The sequence below is a fragment of the Syngnathus acus genome, chromosome 16 (genome assembly GCF_901709675.1).
Source record: "Syngnathus acus chromosome 16, fSynAcu1.2, whole genome shotgun sequence".
Taxonomy (NCBI): Eukaryota; Metazoa; Chordata; class Actinopteri; order Syngnathiformes; family Syngnathidae; genus Syngnathus; species Syngnathus acus.
The window spans coordinates 7,147,748-7,175,461 of record NC_051101.1 but is presented as its reverse complement, the minus strand read 5'-3'; the positions used below and the strand labels follow the sequence as shown (position 1 = coordinate 7,175,461).

Below are 27,714 nucleotides of genomic sequence, written 5' to 3'. Positions count from 1 at the left end.
TGGAGTTGAGTTGGAGTTTCACATGCCCATCACCACATTTCTATGCAGCATGAAACAATTCAGTTGACATCCTGCTTCCAAACAGAAAGTAAGCCACAATGCCCGCTTATTATCAGATGAAAATATGTTTATGGACAACAAGAAATATGTTGCTGAAACACTGAGTCACACTACTGTCACTTAAGAGTGGGCAGGGTTTACAGAAAGGAAATGAGAACAGAGATCTGAGTATGACAAAGTAGGAGGAGTGGTTTTCTTGGCCCCAGCGAAGATGCCTATAAAGAATAAGTATCATTTAGCCTGAGGTAAAGTTGTGTAAACGAATCACTGAGAGAAGCGCAGGAGCGAGAGGACACAATTATGGCAGAGGTTTCGTCTTTAATTTATTTGTACGTCAGCTTTTGTAGTATTATTTGGGGGAATGTTGCCTCAGAATATGATACTAAAGAACCAGGAGCTAAATCCAGTGGAGATTTTGTCATAGGAGGAATGTTTCCTCTCCATTTACATGTAGACGAAAATGATAGTTCCTTTGCTCCTCAACCTCACAAATGTTTTGGGTAAGTTCAAGTTCAGTAGAATTTTAATGTACTGTATATCAATGTTTTTCACAACTAATAACTTTGTATTTGTATGATTGTCTTTAAATTTTAATTCTGATTCATTCTGATATCTTTTTAGTTCATTTGTTTAATTTGTTTTCAAGGTTGTTTAAAATGACTTATCAACATGTTAAGTGGAATTACAGCGGGAAACAATTTTTACTATGACCTGTACTACAACTATGACAGTGATAGGAAAATAATCATGTGATTTAAAAGAAATGGGAATTAGAAAAAGAGCTCGATCAAGTCATCTGCCTATAAAAAGATAATAGTGATCACTTAACTGCTACTTACTTTCACAGTAAACAACAAGAGAACTTAAGAGGATGGCATCATTTTAGGGCCATTTAATAAGAATACATAGTAAAGCTACTTGAATGTTGTATTTTCCGGACTATAAGGCGCACCTAAAAACCTAAAATTTTCCCAAAAGCCGACAGTGCGCCTTATAGTCCGGTGCGCCTTATATAGGGACCAAATTCCTAAATTTAAACTGGCCCGAAGCATTGTGTCATGAAATCAGTCATAAGTGGCCTGCTGAAGACTATGAATCATGAATCAAAAAGACTATGGATCATTATTTTGTAGGGGTGTAACGATTCATCGATACACATCGATTAATCGATATAATGCTCTACGATTTATTGGCATCGATGCTAAACGTAAACATCGATTTATATCGCCGTGTTTGACCTCGGACATTAGACGCGACTTCATTTTGAAATCCAGTTCATTGTTGCTTGCTTCCTCTTTCCGGGAGCAGTACGCGGCGTGCTGTGTTGTGAGCAGAGCAGGCACGTGAAAGGGGAGCCGACAACTACGCGGCTCCTGGGCTGGTGCTATGGCTAGTGTCCAAGAAGACGAGGAAATTCGCTCCCCTTTGGGCTTCAAGTCATTCGTTTGGAAGCACTTTGGATTCCAAAGAAAAGATGGCTCAACGGACAATTAAAATTATTGTAAATAAATAGTTCAGTAATGCACTTTAAAGTTAATGGTATTACAAAAAAAGAAAGAATATTCATTTTTCTTTACTTATATGAGAAAAAATATAGGAATTCGATAAAGTTCAGTGTTAAAATAAGCACTTTGTATACTACAATACTCTTGTAATTTCCTAAATAAAGAGTTTGCAGTACCTTGTTGATTTTGCGTATGAATTGTTATAAATCAGGATATTGTTCTATATTTTTTATTTAAAAAAAAATAAATAAATAAAAATATCAATCGTGGAGCACTATATCGTGATGTATCGTGAATGAATCACAGCAGGCTTTAAGATATCGGCAATAATCGTATCGTGGTCCTTTGTATCGATATGATATCGTATCGTGACAAAACCCGCGATTTACACCCCTATTATTTTGTGATTATAAAGTAATTGGTTGCGTCTGAAGGTGAGATAAAAAAGATAAAATGGAGAATGATTTGATTTGGATTAAAAATCTGACATGATGCATTCATGGTGCGCCTTATAGTCCGGTGCGCCTTATATAAGGACAAAGTTTTAAAATGGGCCATTCATTGAAGGTGCGCCTTATAGTCCGGTGCGCCATATAGTCCGGAAAATACGGTAAATATAGAGGCTTGACAAAAAGGTGCAAATGATAACCTTTAAGTGTAGGAAAGCCACACTACAAAAAGCTAAAAAGCTTCCCATGTTCTGGAACCTTGAGATTTTGGAGTCTGATGAATCCTTGACTCAAAATGATGGGAATAGAAACATACGGTGAAGGAAATAAAGAATTGTTGATCCAAAGCATACCACGTCCTGTGTCACACAAAATAAATACAAAAAAAGTGTATTAGAGAATTAAATGAAAACATTTTGAAAGTTAAATGGTGAACCTAACCAGATAGAGAATGATTTTTGGCCAAAGCAAATGCAGCAAAACCCGCAAACATGCATGAAGTGAAAGTGTTTTCAGTGAAGATCAGACAAAAACATCTCCTGGGAGAAAATAAACTAAACTCAGTGAGGTTTGTGCAAGCTCCATGCTTCATGCAATCATTGAGTGCTATTGAAAACGTAGATATCCATTATGTCAACGGTACAAATCCTAATATTGAGTCCCTGAAAATTCTGGTAAATGAACTTACTAGTTGCTTTGTTACTTTTCTAATAGACCAGTGGAGTGAAATGTATTCCTCAATGTGCCAATGTTGTTCTTCACGCAGGATATCAACTCGGGCAATGACACTTTTGCTGACTATGATCAATGCAGTCGATGTTATGAATAAATCTCCTTTACTGACGGATCTGAACATCACTCTGGGCTACCGGATCCAAGACTCCTGCATCGATGTCAGCACGGGTCTCAGAAGCACAGCTGACTTCATTGAGCAGGCAAATTGTTGGACAGGACCCGCTTCCCCCACATGTGATCAACCTGTTGTGGCCGTCTTGGGCGCTGCATTTTCTGAAATGTCTATTGTTGTTGCAAGGCAACTGGCCCTTGACATGATTCCCCAAGTAAGTTTTGAGTTTTTACTCAGTTTGAATTTTATTGGAACAAAGAGAGTCAAAATTGAACGAACGTAAATATTTTCCAGGCTTTTATTGCGGCTTCATTCATTTGTTTGTTTGGGTTGATTACTTCCTTTACTCTCCTTTTCTGTCTATAAAAAGCATGCTTTATGGGGTTTAAATCTGGAGAAAAAAAAAAATATATATATTTCCAGGCTTTTACTGCAGCCACATTTATTTTTTTTGTTTGGGATGAATACTTCCTTTACTCTTTTTTTTTTTCCGTAAAAGTCATGGAGTTTAAATCTGAAAAATGTTAAGGGAAATCAGAAAGCTTCCACTTCCGCTCACTTATAGTGTTGTAATACTTTACACACACAAAAATCACATTTCACCCAAAAATCCAAATTGAGCATAAAGACCTGCAATGTGAACATACAAGCGGCCGAAATGAGTTTTCTCCGCAGGATGTCCGGGCTCTCCCTTAGAGATAGGGTGAGAAGTTCGGTCATCCGGGAGAGACTTGGAGTAGAGTCGCTACTCCTCCACGTTGAGAGGAGCCAGATGAGGTGGCTCGGGCATCTCATCAGGGTGCCTCCTGGACGCCTCCCTGGGGAGGTGTTCCGGGCATGTCCCACCGGTAGGAGACCCCGGGGACAACCCAGGACGCTCTGGAGAGACTATGTCTCTCAGCTGGCCTGGGAACGCCTTGGCATCCCCTGGGATGAGCTAGATGAAGTGGCTGGGGAGATGGAAGTCTGGGAGTCCCTCCTGAAGCTGCTGCCCCCGTGACCTGACCCCGGATAAGCGGAAGAAGACGGATGGATGGACCTGCAATGTGAACATAGCATTTTTTTTTTTAAAGGGAGATTTTTGCATTCCGCATATGACCTTCATCACATCTACAATTAGCATTACATACCAATAATAAGGAATGGTAGTTAAATGTAGGACCAGTCTTTGTCACGAATCACTAATTTCAGTACTAATCGTTTTTTCCATGTTCAACCTGTTCATTTCCTAACGACAATCAAAAATACACTTTGTGTCCTCAGATCAGTTATTCATCAACAGCTGTGATTCTAAGCGACAAGGCCCGCTTCCCCAGCTTCTTGAGGACGGTTCCTAATGATAAGCACCAGACAACTGCTATGGTCAGACTAATCAAGCTCATGGACTGGAATTGGGTGGGCATGGTAATCGCGGATGGCGATTACGGTCGCTCGGCACTTGAGCACTTTGCGGCCGAAGCAGCTGAAAATGGAATCTGCATAGCATTTAAAAGCATCCTTCCTCACACCGGTACAGAGGAGCTCTTACGCTCTGCCACCAGAGAGGTTGTCCAAACCATCTTTCAACATCCAAAGGCACAGGTGATCGTGTCCTTTTCAAAGGGGACTCAAATGGAGGACATTTATCAGGAAATGAGGAATGAGATTATGAGAAAAGGGCAAAGCATGGAGTCTATGAAAAGAGTGTGGTTGGCCAGCGACAGTTGGTCCACTTCAGGCTATGTGAAAGGAAACTTGAGCCTTGAGGACATAGGACATGTTGTAGGCTTCAACTTCAAAACTGGAAACATGTCATCTTATAACACGTACTTGGATAAGTTGGAGGTGACTGGCAACGCAATGAATAACACCTTCCTGGAAGAATTGTTCACGCTGATAAATGACAGCGACATTTCCAGAAACACTGAGCTGGCTTCTGAAGTGGTGAAGACCCTCAAAGAAAACATAAACCCGGCCACAGTCTTCAGCGTTGAATTGGCTGTGGCCGCCTGTGCTCATGCTATAGCCTCTCTCTGCAGGAACAGAGATTGCAAAACACCTGGCAACCTGCAGCCGTGGGAGGTAAGATCATTCAATCAACATTGCATAATTAGCTTACCAAAAGTTAAAAACAACAATAGACACACCAACACGTCATACATAACTTAGAACCGAGCGTAAAAATAAATGGTAGATGACAACAAATAAAAACTTTATGAATGAGGAAGCAAAGAATACATTTCCGGAGAAGATGATCAGTGTTTTAAACAAACAGGGCGTCAAGTGGAAAACACACAAGGAATTCAATCTGTTCGTGATAACACAGCAGGATCCAACTAAACTTAACTGACGAGAACTTTCTTGGAAATGTGCCCAAGGTGATTTTCCAACATGAATTTAAACGGCATAAATTATAGAAAATGAATGCTTGGACTCAATTGCAACGTGACAAGAAAAGCCGAGAAAAAAAAAAGCTGTAATGTTGTGAAGAAAGGGTGGTAATGTTACAAGAGTAAACAAACAACTTTAATGAGAGAGTGACAATGTAGTTAATTGTTTCAGAATCTAATTGGAAGCTAAAATTAAAACTGAAGTTGACAAGATCCTCAACAGCCATCTTCTTATTGTAAGCAAAGGTTTATGCTCCTGTTTTCCACCATTTTTTAAGGTTTCCATTTCTCTGCAGGTATTGGAAGCTCTTCGGATGCATGAATTTGATAGTGGAGGGAAGAAATACACATTTGATGACCAAGGAGACATCAACCAAGGTTATGATGTGGTCTTGTGGCGATCAATTGATGGGAAAGTTGGCGTTCAAAGCGTTGTGGCTGAGTACAATCCACAAATCAGGAACATCACCTTAAAAAGCAGCAACTTCGCAGCTCGCTTTCTAGACTTGCAGGTGGGTCTTCATGCGGCTACCCCCAGATCATTTTGTAGACACAAATATAGTGTAGTGATGGTGTTGGGCTAGTGGCAAAGTCATTAAGCTAATCTAAAATAAGCAACTTTTCACACAAATATGTCTTAGTGAAAATTGACTCATGTTGTTATTCAATAAAACAACACATTTAACAATGTTTACACAATAAATATGCTTATAATATTTCTCCTTGCTTACAGAAAATATTCTCCAGATGTTCCAATAGCTGCATGCCCGGGGAGTTCATGAAAACATCGGAGGGTTACCACACTTGTTGTTATGAGTGCATCAACTGTACGGAGAATTACTACTCCAATAACACAGGCAAGTAATTAGCTTGTCAGACATTTCCACTTTCATCTGCCACCACACTAAAATATAATTAAGACACACAACACACTTTTTTGTGAATTAAGGTACACTGGGTTTAATTACAAGCAAAAGTGCACCCCTAAGGCCACTAGAAATCTCCATTAATTGATGTTTTTTTTTTTTTATAACATGTCACAGTACCGTGCTGCAATTTGCATTTTTTTTTTTATTTCTGTTCGGAGCTTTAAAATGTGTCTTAAATGAACTGCTTCAATTCAATATGAATTCATGTGTGGCACCTCTGCATTCTTCCAGATATGGACCTATGTTTAAGCTGTGATAGAAACATCGAGTGGGCTCCTCAGGGAAGCTCCACGTGCTTTGCCAAAACTGTCACCTACTTCATGTGGCACGACCGCTTTGCCATGGCCCTCTTGGCGTTCTCCGCTCTGGGCATCCTGCTTGTTCTGATGGTATCGGCACTGTTTTTCCATAAGCGGGACACCCCTGTGGTGAGAGCCGCCGGAGGACCCCTGAGTCAGGTTATCCTGTACTCTTTGGTGGTCAGTTTCATCAGCGCCCTGCTGTTTGTTGGCCAGCCAGTCGCCCTCCAGTGCAAAGCGCGACAAGTGCTCTTCGGCATCAGCTTCACCGTATGCGTGTCCTGCATCCTTGTCAAATCGTTGAAGATCCTTCTGGCCTTCCAGTTAAATACAGACATGCAGGGAGCGCTCCGAAAAGTCTACCACGCCTACTTAATAATCCTTGCCTGCGTGGCAGTCCAGGTTATTATTTGCATATGCTGGCTTGTCCTCAAAAGCCCTTATATAGAGATTATCCAGGAGCCACAAACTCTGCTGGAAGACTGTCACGAGGGATCGTATTTGGCCTTTGGTGTGATGCTGGGCTATATTGCACTTTTGGCTTTTGTTTGCTTCGTCTGCGCCTTCGTGGGGCGTAAGTTACCGCAGAGGTACAACGAGGCTAAATTCATTACCTTCAGCATGCTGCTCTACCTGACCTCCTGGCTGATTTTTATCCCCATCTACGTCACAGCATCTGGAGTGTATCTTCCGGCCGTAGAAATGGTGGTCATTCTCATCTCCAATTACGGCATCATAAGCTGTCATTTCCTTCCAAAGTGCTACATAATCATTTTCAGGAGTAATCAAAACACCAGCAGTGCCTTCAGGGAAAAGCTATATCAGTATAATGTCAAATGTACGGATTCCTTTTCTGTGACTGGAAGTTCAGTGTCAGAGAAAGAGCTCAGCAGTAAGCAGAATGTCACACGTCCGTCCTGTTTGACGGATAAAGACTATGTGAAACCGCCTGTGAAGAAAACCTATGCCAACAGAGACACTTTCAAAGTTTCTTACAGAAGCAAAGATAATAAATGCATCGATCGAAACACTTCCTACAGAAGAAGCATCAGCCTATAGGCGGCTCTCCCAGACTATAAAGACTGTCCATCCATCAGCTACTCTCTCATGACGGTGTTCCCAGATAACATGAACATGCAAATGGGGATCAGAATGTTTTAGAAAATGTTTGGTCTAATGTAAATGCTGAAAATGGTTATGAGGAAAAATGAAACACATGCACGTGTGTTCAAAGTTCATCTCTAAACGTTGTGTATGTTATTGCACCTTTCTTGAAATCTCTATAAAACATGGATGATTCATTTCCAAAGCCCATTAAGTTTGAAAACACAAGAAAAATCATTGTGAGAGACCAGTCTTGTGCTTCTCACACTTGATTTGGATTAGGAAACTGCAGGCCTGAATGCCTGTAGCAAGATTGTCAACGTTGGTTGGTATTTTAACTTTAGTTTTAAGTTTTAACCTTAACTTTATTTAGGAATGTGGACGAGCTAACAATAACAACTGAACTCTTCACCATGCACGAAATGCAGTGCTATCTGATTAACACGCTCAGAGACGTTTATAAACCCCAAATATTTTAGTTATATCCAACAAGAATGAAGTCCAATGGAAAAATGATTGGTCTTTTAACAGTATTGTTTCTGGTGATCGCACAGGTAAAGAGCAGCTCATTTGTATTGTTCCTGTTTGCTTCCACTGCTCTAATTAACATCTGGCTTTTTAATTAATCAAATGTTATGTCAGAGTTAAGTGTCTGTCTCTTTGTATTCAAGCCAGGGAGGTTATGTAATCATCGCGTGCTACTACATTATTAACTGTTTCAAGAACCAAAATATAGAAGTGAGACATGGGACAGTGGAACGAGATAAAGGTGCACATCTGTTTGTTTTTTTGTTGTTCTGTTTATGTTCTTTTTTCTGTCGTTGCTTGAGAATATTATTAACTGCACAAATAAATTTATTGTCATGCAGAACGTGCGTGTCTATAAATATTTACAATCTTGGGTGATGATTTAAATTAGGGTCATTGGTCTGTGATAAATGTCATTTTAGATACTTGAGTCGTAGGGAAAAATTACGATTAGCATTATAGAGTAAAGAGTATTGGTTTAAACGTATTCAGAACATGTCTCCAGTGAGAGAAGTACAACAAAAGTACTAGGTACCTTTGTTTAGCTAAAATTATAAAGTTATTGTCCACCCCTGTTATACATTTTTTTAGAGTAAGTAAACCACATCCTTGACATCCTAGCCTTAGGTGAAATAAAAAATACGGGGTGATAATCTGTCTAAAATTAAGTAATTAGTGGTCGTTATGTGTTTGAGGGATATCTTTTTAGATCATTTCTATGAAACAACCAGGAAATAGTGGGAATCAGGCATGCCATCTCTGAACGTGGGTTTACTTTCAGATGCGTGCAAATAATCTCACCTGTTGACCTACTTGACTTCGTCATGTTGTCATGATGGCATGCAACAGTAAGAAGGGCAAGGCAAACGTGATGTTTCCCAGACAAAGGAAATCACATTTAAAGACAATAAAATAATTCAAACTTGGAACGTACACAGCCTCAGGTGCGGCATGTCATCAAGTCTCACGCACGCGGAAAACCCCCAACTGCAAACTTGTCGGTCTGGTTGTGTGACAAAGACATAGCACATTGGAGGAGTGTGGAGAAACCTTTTTATAGTACTTACGTAAATCGTTCCCCCCGGTTGTTGTTCTTTTGATAGTCATCATCATCGGCATCACAGTCTCGAAAGACCATAGATTTCTTGTGTCTGGAGGTTAGGTGTTCTTTGCACAGCGTCTGCCTCTCCAGTGCGCAAGACGCCTGGGCAAGTTTTATGGAAGCCTCGAGTTTCCCAGGCATCAGGGCTTCCCTCTCGGCCTTCCTGTTGTCATCCAAAGGAACGGTGAACCGATACATTTGGCATCAGGTTGGCTGCAGGAGTTGCCAGAACAATGCTTTTTTAAAGCATGAGTCTGCCTAACGGAGTCCGAGCCGGGTTTCCTGTCGGGGTTTGCTCCCTTAGCCTTTTCGTTACAGACGATACCCACAAGGCAGCGGGGGTGCTATTTCCCCCATAGCTGGGACAGTGGTTAGCGGGCACCAGGACATCCACACGCCGCTGGGCCTGTACGTCACGCTTAGGGGCCCACTGTTGCTCCCCCGATCGATCCCCTGCAATTTGGCCTGGAGCCGTGAGGCACCCAGTTACCATGTGTGGCCACGAGGAGGCATGCAGAAGTCTTGACGGTGGAGAGGCTATGTACCGGCTGGGGAGACCTACGCACTCGGCTCCTCTTTTCGCCCCCGGAAAGCTGAAAGCAGAAGGTAGCAAGCAGGAAGAAGCATGCAACATGCACTAACTACTCCAACACCACTGCACTTCGCATCACAACGCCCTGTGTGCAAGCACACACACACACAATGTGTGTTGATAGTAGGTCTATGTCAACAGAAAAATATGGGGAGTGATGCTTTTGCAAAAAATAATGATTAAAAATAAACAAAAGCCATGTTAGGACAACATTTATGATACGCTGGAAACTAATCGCTAAATCTGATTTATTTTCTCTTGAAATGCAACTAAGATGAAATGAGATATCAGAGCCAAGAACGGTTCGTACTGTCCTCTCTTTGTTAATGACGTCCAAAGACTTAATCACGTTTAACAAAAAAGTCTTAGTACTTTCTGTTGAAATAGAAATCTTTTTTTTTTTTAATGATGAAAGTATTGTGGTATAATTCTTCAAATACATTATTTTATGCTTACATTCAGTTACTGTATTTCGCAGTGGAGGGTACATTCAAGAAAGGCATGCTTTCTGGTGTGATCAGCTTCAAATATGAATATTTAAATTTGAGACTATTATTTTAGTGCACAAAGCTTTTCATGAGTATTGTCATGTTTGAAAGATCCGGGCATATGAGGAAGGGGGCAGCGGTGAAGGAATGGAGTACAGAATAAATCACAAGGGAGTGGCAAATCGAATTAGTAAACAATCATTCCAATTACTGTTTCACGGAAGTTACGCTCAAACACACCTTCACCCAACCCTGCGGTGTGACCACAAACCACTGAATGTGAAACATAGGTGTGCTCCTTGGGGTCAAAAGTTTTGTACTTGAAAAAACAACTCATACTTGGAAAAAATAAAAGTTGAATCTGAAAATAAGCGTGCTGATCTTAAAACTTGAAAGAAAAAACAATGCATTAAAAATAAAAATACTTGTTTGAAAGTTTTTTTGAGTTGAAAATAGTTTTGCTTCGCCATGGTAATATTTTTGAATAAACTAGGTTTTTGTTTTTATAAACTAGTTTATTCAAAAAAATTACCAAGGCGAAGCAAAACTATTTTCAACTCAAAAAATCTTTTCGGATGTAACTTATTTTTTTCAAGTACGAGTTTTGTTTTTTCAAGTACATAACTTTTGACCTCAATCTACCTCTATACTGTGATTCGTTCGGTTACCGCAAGAGGGCGCACAAGAATCACCAATGGTACTCATATCAGACTTGGAGGTTAAAAATGTAATGTGTTAAAATGAACAAGGGTACAAAACGACAGACCAGTATGAAGGACTTATGTTAGAGGCCGTAAAAACAAAGATCAGAGATTGAAATGACAAAAAAGAGATTTCTCTACCGGTTGTCTGGCCTCATTGGAGAGCTGCAAATCCGCATTGAGAGGAGCACGATCATCTGTTTAGGATGCTTCTCCATACGAACACAATGCTCTCGTATCAGACGCTTGCTCGATCACCTGCTCGTTTGCTGTCACAATGTACCCTACACAAATCCGAAACATTTCTCCGCTATCGAGTTTGCTAGCGCATGCGCAGTGATACTGACCGGCAGAATAACATCCGGTTGTTCCCAAAGATGATCTTTTTTCTGAAATAATTTTACGTTTACGGACTTAAGTAAGAGTCAAAATTTGGGTGCGTATTATACATGGGTACAGGCTTTTTCCAGCATCGACATGCCATTTTTAGGGTGCGTATTATACATGGGGCGTATTATAGATGGAACATTACGGTAAACAATCATTCCAATTACTGTTTCACGGAAGTTACGCTCAAACACGCCTTCACCCAACCCTGCGGTGTGACCACAAACCACTGAATGTGAAACATAGATGTGCTCCTACTCATTACGGGATTAAGTGCAATCAATTAGATTCTCAGTAATTCATTAAAGTTAAAGTTAAAGTCCCAATGATCGTCACACGCACATCTGGGTGTGGTGAAATTTGTCCTCTGCATTTAACCCATCCCCATGTGATTTTGATCCATCCCCTGGGGGAGAGGGGAGCAGTGAGCAGCAGCGGTGCCGCGCTCGGGAATCATTTGGTGATCTAACCCCCCAATTCCAACTTTTTTTAATTGTCCGCCATGTTGGAGGTGGACATTGGGAGAAAAAGCTACTGGACCCACGGCTATGCCAATGGTTCTCAAAGTTTTCACACAAAGTAGCACACTCCCAAAAATAATGGCCTCACAACATACCACTATAATGATCAAAATTGAAATACTTATGTATAAATAGTAGTATGCTTAAATATTCTGAAAATATTATAAGAAAAGACACTCTTTTCAACGAATAAAACCCCACATTCACCCATTCACAGACACATTCATAAACCAGTATATGAAAAATAAGGCCTCAACAATAGAAAGAAAAATCAAACACAAATAAAACCATTATTGCATGAAAAAGATGCCATCTTTGAGAACAACAGCAAAATATAGGAAAAGCATTAGCATATGCTATTTCAAAATATTTTAAGCAAAAACTCCGGGATTTTAAATGAGGGGGTTGTAAAAGGTAAACGAAATTGTACATAAATAATTTGAAAAACAGTTCTTTAAGTTTAAATGCTAGAGTGTCGAATTGGAAAAAATAAATAAATACAACATAAAGATTTATTGTAGTGTATTCATGGAGATAGATTGGGGTCAAAAGTTTTGTACTTGAAAAAACAACTCATACTTGGAAAAAATAAAAGTTGAATCTGAAAATAAGCGTGCTGATCTTAAAACTTGAAAGAAAAAACAATGCATTAAAAATAAAAATACTTGTTTGAAAGTTTTTTTGAGTTGAAAATAGTTTTGCTTCGCCATGGTAATATTTTTGAATAAACTAGGTTTTTGTTTTAATAAACTAGTATAAAAGTTAGAGTAAGAGTTAGGTTTTTGTTTTTATAAACTAGTTTATTCAAAAAAATTACCAAGGCGAAGCAAAACTATTTTCAACTCAAAAAAACTTTTCGGATTTAACTTGTTTTTTTCAAGTACGAGTTTTGTTTTTTCAAGTACATAACTTTTGACCTCAATCTACCTCTATACTGTGATTCGTTCGGTTACCACAAGAGGGCGCACAAGAATCACCAATGGTACTCATATCAGACTTGGAGGTTAAAAATGTAATTTAATGTGTTAAAATGAACAAGGGTACAAAACGACAGACCAGTATGAAGGACTTATGTTAGCGGCCGTAAAAAAAAAGATCAGAGATTGAAATGACAATAAAGAGATTTCTCTACCGGTTGTCTGGCCTCATTGGAGAGCTGCAGATCCGCATTGAGAGGAGCACGATCATCTGTTTAGGATGCTTCTCAGGCTACCACCAGGAGGGCATATCCTGGTGACATTTGCCAGAGGGCGTCGCTTGATTTTCCCTGCAAAAAAAATGAACGAAGGGAATGGTGGGAGCGAAACCGGGGCTCGACCGAGATTAGACAACTGTATGGATGTATATAGGTGAATAACATTGCGCCTAGGATGCGGTGCAAAACATAGGCATACCAAAAAAATCCTAGAAAAACTGGGGAATCCTGCACGCACCACTAAACGTCTTTTTTCTCCCATTATGTTTCTTGTCGATTGGCTGTGAATTGAATGGGTTTAGTCAGCATAAATAAGCATCTGCATGAAAAAAAAAATATCCTAACGCAAAAAGGAAGTGGATGGAGTCTGTATCCGACGGTTGCATTTATTAGTTCTTGCCAGAAAATATCAGATGTGTATTCCAGACACAGGCATTGCCAGCAACATAATACAGCTTCACTTCCAGGCGTCGTTTGACTCAATTGTCCAAAATCAAAGTCTCAGTCTGGCTGCATGATATGTCGCACCTGTACACAGACTTGTGGAGGTCTATCAGGATTTTTTTTTTTTTTTTTTTTCCGAGAGCCACAACACAGCAAATGAATTCTCAAACAAGAAATGTGCTAATAAAACATAAAAAAAATTCATACAAACCAGAAATATTAGAAAACTATACACTGTTGAATGTGCTCGATGAAATAAATTCTGCATTACAAATATTTCCATGTAAATATAGATCATTTCTCGTTGTCCACCAATTAACATTGCAGTAATCAATTGTGCATTTATGTGCAAGAAATATGGTTAATGTACGTTTGAAGGGGATGGCATCAAGTAGGGGGGGAAAAAAAACAAAAAATATAACACTGTGCTTCTGTTATGGATATAACTTCAACCACCAAGTCCCAATGTGAGGGGGAAAAAAAGCACACAAGTTCAGAGTAGGGTAACCTCATCCTAATTATTGAGGTATCAAGGAGAAGCAGTCACGACTGTAAACACTACACCTTCATACATCAACATCCCACTGCCATTTAAATAGTTGCTTTACAATCTTACACATATGTATGCTATACAAAATGTCAACCCTGCTTCATCATTTCACAACAATTCATTTTGCTAGTTTAGGCTACGTTCTTTGAATGAGACCTTTGCTCAGGATGCATCCTATCACAGGCAGCAATCTTGCCTGACTACGGGAAGATGGAAAACTTTACAAAGGAACTATCAGCCTGACCTGAAAGCTGGAATAACAGAAGCAACTCAGCTCTCACACAAGATAAATAAATAAGGACCCACAGTTGTCCATCAGGAGGAAGGGGCTCTCTGAGGATTGACAGTTGCACTGTATTTACATCCAGTACCTGTGTCGTCATGACAGGCACCCCTTCCAATTTCGACCATAATAGAATAAAATCCTCAGATTGTTGAGGGATTTTTACCTCCCACCCCATCTGAGCAATAGCGAGGCAAATTCACATTTCAATCGGGATATGAATGTGAATTATGTGATTGGTTTTCGATTGAGACACAAGCACTGTTGGGTTTCATAATAAAACATCAATGGAAACCAAAGGTTACACTATATCAAAAGAGAATACTTCTTTTTCCTTAGTGCAGGTACGACCGACCCGTACGGGCTCGTTCATGTTGAGGAAGCATTAATGGGCCTAATGCGCTAACATTTAGCTCAGTATTCACACATCTCGACATCATTTCAGAGATGGTTGTTTTGGAAGGCCTTGAGGATGTGGATGGTCTGAGGGGGGAGCTGGTGGAGCTGGCCCAGAAAAGATTACTGTAGGTCAGGACCTTGTTTATCAGATAGCGAGATCCTTGAATTCAGGAAAACGACGACGGGGTGAAGGTGAGGTGATTGACGTTAGAGCTGGAAACCTTCCATGGGTCCTTCCTGCTGTTGAAAGATGAACTGGCCCTGACCCTGGTCCACCTGTGGCGCCAGGCTGGCATCTTCCTCATCCACACCAAAATAGTGCTCAATCAGGTCAAAGGCCTTCTGGTAGATCTCCTGGTTCTCGTGACTCTGCAGGAATTCGATCTTGTCCAAGCCTGATGAAGGAAGGATGAAATGTAAAAATCACTGGCATTGGGCACCAAAATCTCCAAAGTTCCAATGGCTAAAAATCATGACCACAAAGTCTTACGTCAAGTGAAAGAATTTTTTTTACTCTTGTTTTCTGTGGTCCCACTATTGTAAACACAATATTTTGATTATGAATTCAAGGACTTTTTTTTTTAAGAAGCATTTGGAGTGCGTATTCCATGTTTTTACTTGTCATGTTGCTGGTTGCATTTGATCATTGTGAGATGTTGTTTTATGTATCTAAAATAGTCAGAAACCATTTCTCAGTATGATTTGCTATAAGCACAAAATACAGATTACTTGTGTTTTATGAAAACGTTTTACAGTCTTCATCAAAATTGAGCATTATGCATACAAAGTCAAAATGTTACATGACGTTCTTATTTCAGCTAAATACAAACCAACTAAATGCAGTGTTCCAGTAAATGTATCGGTAATATCCATTTTGTAAAATTGCTCATGCGCTACTGTGTAAGCTGTGTGCTAAGATGCAGAGCTGTACCGTAAGCCTCCTCGATAAGTGCACAGTAGGGATTGATGCCTGTTCCATTCTTTTTAGCCTCCTGTTCTCCCAGTCGGAGGATGTTCTCCAGACCGTTCAGTGAGACCTGCACGATCTTGGAGTCCATCACGGTGAGAAGGTCACACATGGGCTTGATGGTACTCAGAGAAACCAGGTACCTATTCACACAAAACAGGAAACCATCCTCAAGTCAGTCACTTCCAATTAATGGATGAAACAGTAATAAGACATTAAAATTAAACAAAAATATGTAATTATACAGTAGTTGCAATTATGTTTTGCACTTCATTGGTCAGTTTATTCCAAAACGTTCAAAATTGATGTTATATGTTTCACTGTTGTCGCATATGTAAAATATAACAAATATATATCTACAAACGTTCCTGACAAATAAGATAAAACATCTGGTACCTGATCTGTGTAGGAGTACCACCTGAAGTGGCGTTTGTTATGGCCCACGCTGCTTCTTTCCTTGTGCGAAACTCTGCCTTCTGAAGAATCTCAATCAGTATCGGGAAAATGTTGGCATCGATCACACACTGGTAAAAGGAATGTCAGCAAGAAAATAAATCGACCTGCCTTGAAAGAGGGAAAAATATCTGTTGCTAGCAGCATTTACTTGAATCTGAGCTCTGTTTCCAGCTGTGATGTTGGACACAGTCCAGCAGGCCTCCTTTTTGATCGACTCCTTGGGACTGCTTAGCAAGTGGAGCAAACAAGGCAGCGCTGCACAGTTCAAGATCACCTGTGATGACAAACAGACAAAAAGCATTCAAGAAGAATAAAAGCGGCACATAAATCTAGTGCATGGGAGCTACGTGATTGGCTGGACTCAACCTGTGTCTGAATGTCATCTCCTGTGACAATGTTGCCAACTGCCCGTAAAGCGGGAGAAACCACTTTGTAGTCGCTGTGCCTTTAGAGAGAACAGACACAAAGAAAATGGAGGAGAAAAATAGTGTCAAAATGACTCAAATGGCAGTAAATGGTGGTCATGTTAGCAGGCTGACTGTGCATTTTAGCCTTGAGTGAGAACATGACTCAACAGCAGTCCCTTTTCACCATGACCGTGCTTCCCTATTATGCCTTTTCTTGTCATTGACGTAAACAACACTAAGGCAAACCAAAAGTTCCAGCTCATCACTATTAATGTATGTTTCGAGGCATGACGTGAACATGTCATTCACACTATGTGGGTCCGAGAATGCATTGCCGCATCATTTCATTTTTCAATGTACTTCCGTTGAAGTTACATTTGAAGGCTTCTTACATGAGCAGCTCCACCAGCCTGCGGCAAACTCCAGAATCAATGACTGTCTGAATTTTCTCATTGGGACCATCAGACAAGTAGGATAGGGCCCAGCAAGCGTCTGCGAGCACATCTGGATCACTGCTAAAAAGAAGCCTGGACAGCACACTAAGGCACGGCGACACCTGACAGCGGTTAAGGATAAAAATAAAAAAAAATAAAAAGACAAGACAAGAACAGCTTAATTGCAGGAATAAAGTCTCAAATAGAAGAAATGCATAAAAAGGAAAAACAATTCCTGTATTCATCAAAGCAGGCTTGCTAACTGACCTTGGAGAAATCCGGTGGCGGGTTTTTCCCACGGCACAAGTTGGACAGAGCCCAAACTGCATTTCGAGTTGTTGTGAGACGGGTGGATTTCGCGAGTAACCTGGATCAACAGACAGCAGGCTCATTTAGATGTGACCAAATAATGTAGAACACAGTGACGGGAGGAGAAAAACTTACTGCTGTAGAGAAGGTAGAATGCCATAGTTGAGTACGTAGTTCCTGCACTCTGCATTATCTCCAGCGATGTTGCCCAGTGCCCACACAGCCTGAAACACACCACAGTCAGCACCGTTCCTACTATTGTTGTGTTTGTGAATCACCAGTAGGGCTCAACATTTCCTGGATGCATGTACAACAGAAAGAACACCAAAGTTCATGACATTGTCGGTCGTGACAGCTGAACAACGCAAGCTCCACATGTTGTCCGTTTGGAATGTATCTTTGCATTTACATACTAGCTACTGCATTTGCCAAATACGTTTTAACGTTTCCTGTGTGTCTGTTTGGGAGGCAGAGCGCGCTTCCCTCCCATTCATTTCCAAACGCAGCCTCTCTTGAATCAGCAGCTTGTGCTTGAATTGTTTCCATCCATTATCATTATCGGTGATGCCTGATGTATTGGGATCCACTTACACCAAGTTGGAGCGTATATAATGCGCACCAGACATTCTGATGGAGTAGGTGTTCTAAGCGTAAGCAGTATGTAAATATGGAAGTGATATAGTGTTGTTTTCATTTGCATACAAAGGTTCTCACCTGTTCCTGCACATCTTCATACTCAGAATTCAGCAGCTCGATGAAAATAGGCACAGCTCCTGTTTCAATCACAACCTTGGTGTGCTGGAAGGTGCCTGAGGCAATATTGGTTAACGCCCAGGCTGCCTCAAACTAAAAAAACAGAAACACAGACATATAGACAACATAGACATGATATAGACTAGCATAACAATCGGGCAAATATTGTCTGCCATGCAAAAAAAATCTGCTGAAGTATTATGATGAAAATCAAAAGCACCGCATGTGATTCAAAACCCAAATTGAAGTCCACGCCTAACATTGTGAAAGCGAGCAAAACACTTTACCTGCAATGTGCAGTTTTCACTCCTCTTCAGGAACTCAACAAATTGATTCACAACGCCAGGCGTGGCAATAACTTCGTCTATGGGGGGGTTGGGATCTAAAAACAAAAAAGTCAAGTTTTTAAATCTTCTCGTAAGTGGTTGAGACTGATAAGTCAATAAGACTGTTCTTGTAACGCAAACTAACTCGAAGGGAGGAAACGCAAACCTTTGGACAGCAGTTTTCGGAATTTTTGTGTCGCAATCAGCTGCTGGTCTGGGTCTTCAGAGAAAATCATCTGAACCATGTCAGGTGTTATGACGCCATCCTGTTGGTATCAGATAGTTCGATTAAACAAAGCAGCAATCAATATTCACACTTTTCACGATTAATTCTACATGACTTACGCTGGTGACCGGCACTGTGGAGCTGATGTCTGGATCCTGGATTGGACAATCTGACATTGACTCATCACCTGATGGCGTACATACATTTCTCCTCTTAAACAGCTGTGGGCAAAGTAGGGTGCCACGTGATTAGTTTAGTTCCACATGAAATGCATTTGACATTTTGTAGCTATAATTGGATTCACTTGTCAATCATACACAGTCCCGCTTTCTCGATAATGCAGCTGTTTGATGCAAACGTCATTCTACACGTTTTTTGTGGCCCGTTTTTACTGTACTACGGTTAAACTGGATGATTTGAGAAGGCACACACAGCTCTATACAAGGTCTCACATGTGTCTCAATTCTGACAACAGCAGAAGCAGCAGCAGCAGCTTGTGATGATGACATTTGTAGTCCCATCTCATGAGCTCCATAAATTCTACACGAGTGTTTACCTGCTCCTCTCTTTTCTGTTTACGCAGTTGGATTCCTTCTTCCTCTCTCCTTCGACGCATTTCTTGAGGATTCAGAGCTTTGTTCTTGTAGTTCTTCATCCTGTAGCTATCTTTCCCTGGACTCGCCATGGTCTGAAGAGTCAGGACACAGCATAGGATTAAGTATTAAGCAACGCAAAGGAAGACCTTAACAAAAGGCTAAATCAGCCTTGAATAGCTCCTGTCTTTACATATTTTCAGTTTTCTGGGTAATTTATTTAATCATGCACACTATTATCCTGACATTTGTTTTTCCTTCCAAAATAATTTCAGTTTTCAATTAAACTGTTATTTCGATACAATTTTATAATTTGTGATTTCCTTTTATTCCCTTCAAGAGAGACATTCCTCCTCATTTTGTTTGAAGTGTAAATTATTTCTTCCTGGACTTTGTCTTTACCCTTTGGGAATAGTGCTTGTCAGGCACAGAATGTACACTGACACCTTTCCGATTACTTGTTTGTGTAAGCCTGTTAATAATTCTGGGATTTGGAGAATAAAGTACAATGTGCAAAAGCTTAAGATCCAAATTCTTCCTTCAACCACGACATGCTCTGCCATGCTATAAAAAAAATATTCTACCACTTCCCAAAGAACTTGCTTGGTTCAGTACTTTGCCAGACTGTCAAGACGTTTGCCTCTATCAGGTTTCTGGAATTTACTGCTGATCTCTTGACCAGAGCATGTTTCGGGATACTTTGGGTTTTGTCTGTATGCATGCTCCTGCGTGCACTGCCTTCAAGCACTGTGCAATTCTCAAAAAATCGGATTCTTGCAGTTCCTTTGCAGGGAACGGCAAGAAAGTGGACCGAGTTGCTTGGTGAGTTTCCACAGAGGAACTAAACATCTGACAGGGTGAAATTGTGACTATTCATTTTAAGTAACTTATTATTGACTAATGTGCATTTGTTGTCCTTCACAATTCTAGTTCATTCCAACAGAGTTACCAAACTTAGCCAACTCTCACACTACTACTGACCAATATTGAAGTGAAACGCCACCCCTACCCCACCCAAACCAAAAGGAATGACAGCAATCGAGGTTTGACAAATGGCTTGGGGGTTGAGATCTCAGCGTCAATCAATAAATAATCTTTACATTCGTTATAATGGAATGAGTTTCCGGTGAACACATAACACTGCAGCGATTTACTGTCAAGCTTCCCAAAACATTTTTTTTTTTACCTTTATCAACCGTTATTCCGATCGGGGCTTACCCCTTAAACAGTGCCGTCACATCGGGGCTTACCCCTTAAACAGTGCTGTCAAATGCTAACGTTGCACTGCTTTTCGTCTTCACTCACAACTTCCATTAATACGATTTCACAGGTTTAAAAAGTCGAACGGAAGAGGTTTTTGGCTGTGCTTCTCGAAACTTCTACTTCGACTCGCTGCAATATAATATTTTTGTTCGGCTATTCTGAATCGGTTCCTAATCTAGCACTAGTGCTAGCCCCTTTACACATGCAGCTATTCTCACCCACTAGTGTGTTTACATTCAACATCGATGACAACATATATAATTCGAAATACAGGGCGGGGGATTCTTACCCACTAAAGGTTTGACGGACTTGAAAACGTTGCGGGTGTTTCAAAACTCCAATTCCTATTAGATTGCCTCCCCCGTCGGTAGAGGAAAATGGCGACCGGGCGATAATTTTCCCACAAAACACCTCGCGTCAACAAGATAGTCGTCACTTCCGCCAGCTGTCGATTGGTTTCCGGTGGCTTTGTGGCACGAAAATGAAATCGCCTGGCCTGTCATTCTAAGATAGCAAACAGATAGCAAAGGGCATGTGATATATATTTTGAAAATAAACAAACCCACATGGGTAGGACGAACATTTTATTTTTACATTTATATTTTGTCAATTTATTGCATTTTCTTTTATATATAATATGATAGTTTAGCCTCCGGAAGTCACATGATCGAGACGAGAAATGTATTGATTAATGAGGGTTTGCAGTCACGTGGTTTTATCACGTGATTTTGTGTTATGCCGCCATCTTGGCGGTCAGCTCGTTCCTACGTGTTTGTATAGATTGTTTGATTTCTGCGCTACATTTTCACCGATTTCATCCGAATTATGGCTGGTTTGCTATCCAACGAAGTTGGGCATTTGGATGAAGAATCCAAGAAACGTTACAGAGAGAAGTTGAACCTTGTTGGCACAACGGATCCGTACCTTTTACCGAGAAGCATGCTAAAATCGCCCGAGCATTTTGCAACAGCCGACCTGCCTGAACTCTCATATCCAGATATTTATAATTACCTCGTCGATTCACCATCTCCGTACACTGAAAAGGACCTTAAGGCATACAAGTGTCTGGATGCCTACAAGTATTTTACAGCAGGTTTTGTGCATGATGGTCTGATATGGCAGATTAACCAATAAAAATTTTAACCTTGTGCCAATGGCTTGAAAACTTTACCAATGTAGATTTGACCTTGTGCCAAATGAAGTAACAAAAACCCTCTTGTTAAAAAATGCTACATTAAAAAAAAATTGTTTCACAAGGTTCATAATAATTTTTGGGGAAATTTCCTAATGCATTCACTCGAGAATTAATTGTTCAATTCCAATATGAAGTTCAATATTTACATTGATAACGTTTTCAAGCCATCATGAAAAAATAAACACAAAATAAAAACGGGGGGGTGAACTGAAGAAATCATCCCATTCCCTGCCTTGCTGCTCTTGCTGCCTTTCTAAAAATGCACCCAGCATTTTCAACAATCATATTTGTATCATCCCATATTGTATTATTTCACATTTTGTGAAACAAATCAGGGGTGAATAGTTTGTTTACATACCTGACATGAAGTCCTCATTGCATATCCTTGTGTAAATCGTAGGTTTCCATCGTTCACGACGAATATCCGCGATCCATTTATCACGTTTTTTCATGTTCGCCGGAAATCTATAGAAGCTAAGATTTGGTTTATCGCCTCGTCTATTGCTACATCCAACAGCACAGCAGGTATCCGGCATTTTTAAGCTCAAATAGCAGCAGATATAACAAGAAAGCGTGTGTGAGTCGTTGACCGGCACTGAAAAGTTGACCGCCAAGATGGCCGCCAAGCTAATGTGGGTAGCTTGATGACGTCAGCTGCAAAGCCTCGAATATCGTTGGTTACGGTAAGTAAATGTCCATGTTATTATGCACCCGGTGCTGTTTTAAACCAACAACATACGTGTTTTTAAGTTTGTCGCTTTACGTCAGTCACTGTATGACTTAGTCAATATAATCACGTATACGTGTTTACTCATGACTCGCGTTGGCCCTCGAAGTCCGAATTTTGAATTCTTTATAACGTTAGAGATCATAATGGTCACTATTCATTCAGAGACGAATTTCGTCTTATTCCCCGAAGATGCAAACCAACAAATTGACTATTGGCGTTTGTTCGATCAATAGCTCTTAATCAATAAAGCGCTTCCTTTTTAGTGAAGCAGTGGTGCTTCAACATTTCTGAAAATGTAGGTGAGCCATTCTGAGGCTTCATATTTTTCTATGAAAATGATTAATCTGACTCTATTTTGAATGAACAGGCGGTGGTTATGCTGACCTGTGAGATATGCAGTGAGGAAATATTGTTGGATGAGGACATGAAGACACATCTGCTCCTCAGCCATCTGGAAAATGACATGAGTTGCCCACTATGTTCTTTGTCTGGAGTGTCCTACGATGAACTTTCCTACCATATTAGCTCTGCACATCCAGACTACCAACACAAAGCCCAAAAGTCATCTTATTCCACTTCCTGTCGTCCTCCTCCAATCGGCACAAATTTGACAGAGAATGAAGATCCAAAGGCAGGCAGCAGTGGTACATATATTGAAGCAAAACCCTGTGGATCATCCAGTGACTCATTGCCACTTCAACAAAGAACTGATACCGTGTTTACCCAAAGTAAAGGAGTTTTAACCTGTGAGGGGACTTCAGCCATCTCATCAACATCTGTCAGCCCAGGAATAAAGCGTGGTCTGGAGATGAGCATTCCTGTTCTGGACAATGCTGGATATTTATCTGAGCAGAAAAATCCCAAACAGAAGCGCCCAGCCTTTCCAAAGAATGGTATAATTGTATGTTAAACTCCAAAGTCCTATTAAGAGTTATAAATTAGTGTTGATATCCTTTTTACAGAGCCATTCTCTTGCCCCATGTGTGCACAAGTCTTCAACAGCACCAGCATTCTACAGGAGCATGTTGAGTTACACCTGCAGGAACAGGACTATTCGGAAGGTATGGTTTAATGTAGACAAATGTGTTAATGTTTGCTAAAGGCCATAATAGTCTAGGAGCTAAATCACCTTGATGTCATGTACATCAATCTGTTTTTTTTTTTTCATTTCAATGTCCCTCTTCTAAGTTATGTGGAAATATGTGCTTTGCTGACATTTGGATATTATTATTATTATACTTTAATGTCACTTGAATGAACACCTGAACAAGACAAGGTTTGCTGCTTTTCTGCAAAGTCCCTTTGACTGAAATATCTGAAAAGAAACTCTTAAATATAATCACTTAATTTTCTCAGAGTGTTTTTAATCTATCTTAAAAGGTTGAGTTAGGATCACATATTTGCTGATTTGATCAAATCAAAGAAGACTGTTATTGGACTGACATAAGGTTTCCCAAATGTCTTTTAGTACCCGAGAAACTTGAGTGCCCAATGTGCCCAGCTGTTTGCAGCGACAGCACCTCACTGCAGCAACATGTCGAACTGCATTTAGACAATGAGGCAGGTGGGAGATTGTTTCGTACCATCATTTAAACTGTTTGGATCTAATTATAGAGGAACATTAATTTGACCATCAATGCTACAACCCTATATTGCTTGTTTGCATTTGCTGCAGGGACCTCTGATTCAGACTCAAGACTGGCTTGGAAACTTCAGCAGGAAATGGACAAGAAGAGGATGGCAGAGGAGAACCAAGTGGAGAAGGAGCAGTTTAAAAAGTTGCAGGTTTGAGGTTTTCAGAGCAGACATTTGCAGTTATCGTCCCTGAAAGTTCCACATTTTATTTGATTCATAAATATCTAGCTTCCAACTTCAGGTATGTTCATTTTAGATCTGCTTTATAGGTGTCCTGAGTATGTGATGACGTCAAATCTTTCATCACTTCCATTTACCAAGTGTAAATTGTACAAAGTAAGGTTATGCCATTATGCCATTGTCACAATGAGCATCAATGCCAACTTAAAAACTTGAATGTAACAACATCGCTGGCGTGTGAGCATGAAACACTATCAATCTTTGTTATTTACAATTATCAAAATTTACAGTCACAGAACCACCTAATGACAGTAGCACATGCTTTGGTATTTTTGTCTTGTAGTTTTTGTAAGGTTTCTATGTATCAATTGGACCGGCGTATAATATGTTCCCTGTGCAGAGGCAGTTTGGCCTGGATGGCAGTGGTGGCTATCGCACACAGATGGAGAAGACCTTGAAGAGGGATGTGGCCCGCGGCATTATGCCCCCCGCAGAGTATCATTTTAAGAGGGTGGAGATGATGGAGTCTCTCGCCTCAGGGGTTGATGACGGCAGGACCAGAACTCAGGGTAAAGTGATGTCTTGTCTTTGCACCTTGACCATCATGCATAGTTGTATTTGTATTTGCGGATGTATAAATATTATTACACTGAAGCAGTTCTTCAACAGGTCTGAGGAGACAACCAGTCAAGGCTCACCAGTTTTCTGAAGCTGAGCCATGATTGGTTGTAACCTGAGACGTGGAAACTGTGATATGTCATTTTCAAGCGACAGCAAGTGGTGAAATGGCTGAGATGAATAAAAACAGGTGTATTTTGTTCCTTAACCCATATTACTTAAACGCATAATTAATCAGAATGCCGTGTTTAGACTAGTGGTGACACATAGGGATTGCCAAACTGCAATTTTGAATGTCATACTTTTTCCCTGTGTAATTTCACGTGTATTTTTTTATCCACCTGGGCCTAGGTGTCATTGAAGCCTTGTGTCAATACTATCAGACTGAGTGCAAAGACTGTGTGCACGTGTGGCTCAGCGCTGATACTGATCACTATTGCTCCTCGCTGGGTGACAAAGGCTGGGGCTGTGGATACAGAAACTTCCAGATGCTGCTCTCATCCCTCTTCAGACTTGATACATTTGCCTCCCCTTTACAAGGTCCGCCCTAATATGAACATCCTACTTTGATTATCAGTTGTTTATTTTTACTTTCCCTCTGTTAATATTTTTTTTTCCCAATAGATTTGTACAGATTATCGGTCTCATTTAATGCAGGGAAAAGATTCAATTATTTTGTCATGGTCTTATTTTTTAAACAACAAAAATCTGGCTTTTGAATCAGGGGGGTGCAGACTTTACTGTTAACCATGTGCAACTGTATATAGCGCAAATAAAACAGCTACCGATTCACATCCACCTCATTGTATTCCTTAACCTGTTGAACAAATGAAAGATAATCTCAAACACAAATGTATTCATTTGATGCTCACTTTGTCTCAGACAAGTCAGTGCCAAGTATTCCACGAGTGCAGAGAATGATTGAGGATGCATGGAAATTGGGACTTGATCCTCAAGGGGCGTCCCACTTCAATCATCAGCTCCAAGGAACGCGAGCCTGGATTGGTGCCACCGAGATCTACGTCCTTCTCACTTCTCTAGGAATCAGGTGTTTACCATTCAACTTGTTGCCGAATTAGGCACTATTTATTGTTTTTCAGTTGAGCCATATCTAAGTTAAACAAAGTTTCATTGGTTTCTATTTTTAATTTTAATTAGTAGATCACTGGCTCTTATCATGAATGTCATTATGAGCATCCTTCCAAACGATCCATTTGTTGTCTTCTAAACCAGTGTCTTGATTTTTTTTTCTTCTTCTAAGCGGCCGCATTGTCGACTTCCACCAGCCAACAGGCCCAGGAGGCACCCATTCCCGGCTCTTTGAGTGGGTCAAACAGTACTTCAGTCAGTCCAGCACGAGTAGCAGATTGCCTCCCAGAATCATCCAGACCTCCTTGCCCCCACTGTACCTGCAGCATCAAGGTACGCACACAGCAACAACAAAAATCGCACTGCATATGGATATTAGGTCTTAATCATGAATTGGGGGGCTTATGGGAAAATTGATTTCAAATGGGTAATAAGATGAACCAGACATCCAATGTACCAATAATTACCGTGACAGATGCTACTTAGCATTACACTGGCAGACTAAAAGGCTACGCTGCGTGGCTGTATTAAATACAAAAGGGATAATTTACTTTGTTTTATGTTAAGTTTGCCAGTAAACATCAACTGGGTGTGGCAAGTACTCATATTCCAAGTTTGGACACGCAAGTGAAATCCCCAAAATTGCTTAAACGTATCCCCAAACCTGTTAAAAAAAATTTGGGATAGTAATATGTCAAACGTTTCTTCCTTCGTCCCCTAGGGCATAGTCGCTCCATTGTGGGTTTGGAGCAGCGGAAGACTGGAAGCCTGTGCCTTCTGCTTTTGGATCCTGGTTCGCCGTCATCAGACACCATGAAATTGATGAGTAGAGACACTGCGTCCATAGCCATCCGCAATGTCCGAAAGCTTCCCGGCAGCCTGAAACATAAGCAGTACCAGGTGGTGGGGGTAGATGGTGTGTTGTCCACTGAAGAGAAACAGGTTAGATGGCAGCGTTGTTTATACAGTGTACATACAGTACAGTGTGAAAGTCTCATTTCATGCCACGTTACCATTTTGTTTTGGCAAAATTTCTACATTAAGATGTCATTCAGTACACAGACCGCCATCAAGGTCAAATCATTTGCAAACGCAGGAAAAAATAGATATATTGTGTAGGTATGATTTTGTCCATTTATTTGTTATCAGGCAATTTTGGGGTTCTTTAACGATGACATTTATAAAGTTTCTGAGAAAAATGTTGTGTGCTTCATCAGCCCATGAGCTACTAAGTTTTGTGGAAACCAATTCATAATTTTTAAATAATCATGCTCTGTTTGTCCTCATTTATTTTTTTGCTGTCTAGATGACATGAAGATGATTATTAAAATAAGACTTTTGCACAGTATTGTTTGTGAATATACATTTTGCCAAATGATGAAGAGTTTCATCGATTTGAAGTTTCAGCACACTGTTATTTGTTTTAACAGATCCGCATCTTGAACTCCAGAACACTGTGTGCTGAAAGGATCCCATGAACTGAATTTTTTTTTTTTTTTTTTAAAGTATCTCACCATCTCCATTTTACCCATGTTTTTATGTGAATATTTAATTTATCATTTCAACATGTACAGTATGTTGCACTTTTGCTAATAAATGTTCAAAATTAGTTACTGGTGGTGGAGTGGTTTACTCATAAATTGAATATAATGTAAGAAAATATATATATGTATAGACAATATCAGGGATTTACAGGGATGAATGATTTTCTGACAAGTTTCCCAATTGGCTCCCAGTTTGCTGCAATGAAAGTTAAACAGTGCCTACTGCCGGATTTAATG

At 40.2% G+C, this 27,714-nt stretch overlaps 3 protein-coding genes across 6 annotated transcripts; 2 read left to right on the top strand and 1 right to left on the bottom strand.

Annotated features, from left to right (window-relative positions):
* The first annotated feature begins 275 nt into the window (after positions 1-275).
* Positions 276-7,840, top strand: gprc6a (G protein-coupled receptor, class C, group 6, member A). The gene is made up of 6 exons (XM_037273943.1): positions 276-560; positions 2,781-3,075; positions 4,125-4,922; positions 5,527-5,742; positions 5,964-6,087; positions 6,391-7,840. The coding sequence occupies exons 1-6, from the start codon at positions 361-363 to the stop codon at positions 7,515-7,517; spliced, it is 2,760 nt and encodes a 919-aa protein (XP_037129838.1). The 5' UTR covers positions 276-360; the 3' UTR covers positions 7,518-7,840.
* Positions 7,841-13,442: 5,602 nt separating this feature from the next.
* kpna5 (karyopherin alpha 5 (importin alpha 6)) lies at positions 13,443-20,914 on the bottom strand. Its single transcript, XM_037273095.1, has 14 exons — positions 20,776-20,914; positions 19,187-19,318; positions 18,750-18,851; positions 18,571-18,670; positions 18,366-18,460; positions 18,040-18,171; positions 17,461-17,549; positions 17,284-17,383; positions 16,975-17,138; positions 16,542-16,620; positions 16,324-16,449; positions 16,116-16,243; positions 15,684-15,862; positions 13,443-15,147 (listed from the first exon to the last, which is right to left on the bottom strand). The coding sequence occupies exons 2-14, from the start codon at positions 19,313-19,315 to the stop codon at positions 14,960-14,962; spliced, it is 1,611 nt and encodes a 536-aa protein (XP_037128990.1). The 5' UTR covers positions 19,316-19,318; positions 20,776-20,914; the 3' UTR covers positions 13,443-14,959.
* Positions 19,762-27,542, top strand: LOC119135487 (zinc finger containing ubiquitin peptidase 1). 4 transcript variants are annotated; one of them, XM_037273092.1, is made up of 12 exons: positions 20,946-21,178; positions 22,337-22,364; positions 22,779-23,304; positions 23,374-23,472; positions 23,880-23,975; positions 24,087-24,196; positions 24,627-24,795; positions 25,196-25,384; positions 25,727-25,892; positions 26,106-26,266; positions 26,655-26,912; positions 27,259-27,542. In XM_037273092.1, the coding sequence occupies exons 1-12, from the start codon at positions 21,150-21,152 to the stop codon at positions 27,264-27,266; spliced, it is 1,839 nt and encodes a 612-aa protein (XP_037128987.1). In that variant the 5' UTR covers positions 20,946-21,149; the 3' UTR covers positions 27,267-27,542. The 4 variants fall into 4 exon arrangements, with proteins under 4 accessions (XP_037128988.1, XP_037128987.1, XP_037128986.1 ...); XM_037273091.1 differs by having other exon boundaries at positions 20,947-21,178; positions 26,655-26,875; positions 27,364-27,542; XM_037273093.1 differs by lacking the exons at positions 20,946-21,178; positions 22,337-22,364 and adding an exon at positions 19,762-20,045 and having other exon boundaries at positions 26,655-26,875; positions 27,364-27,542.
* The last annotated feature ends 172 nt before the right edge of the window (positions 27,543-27,714 follow it).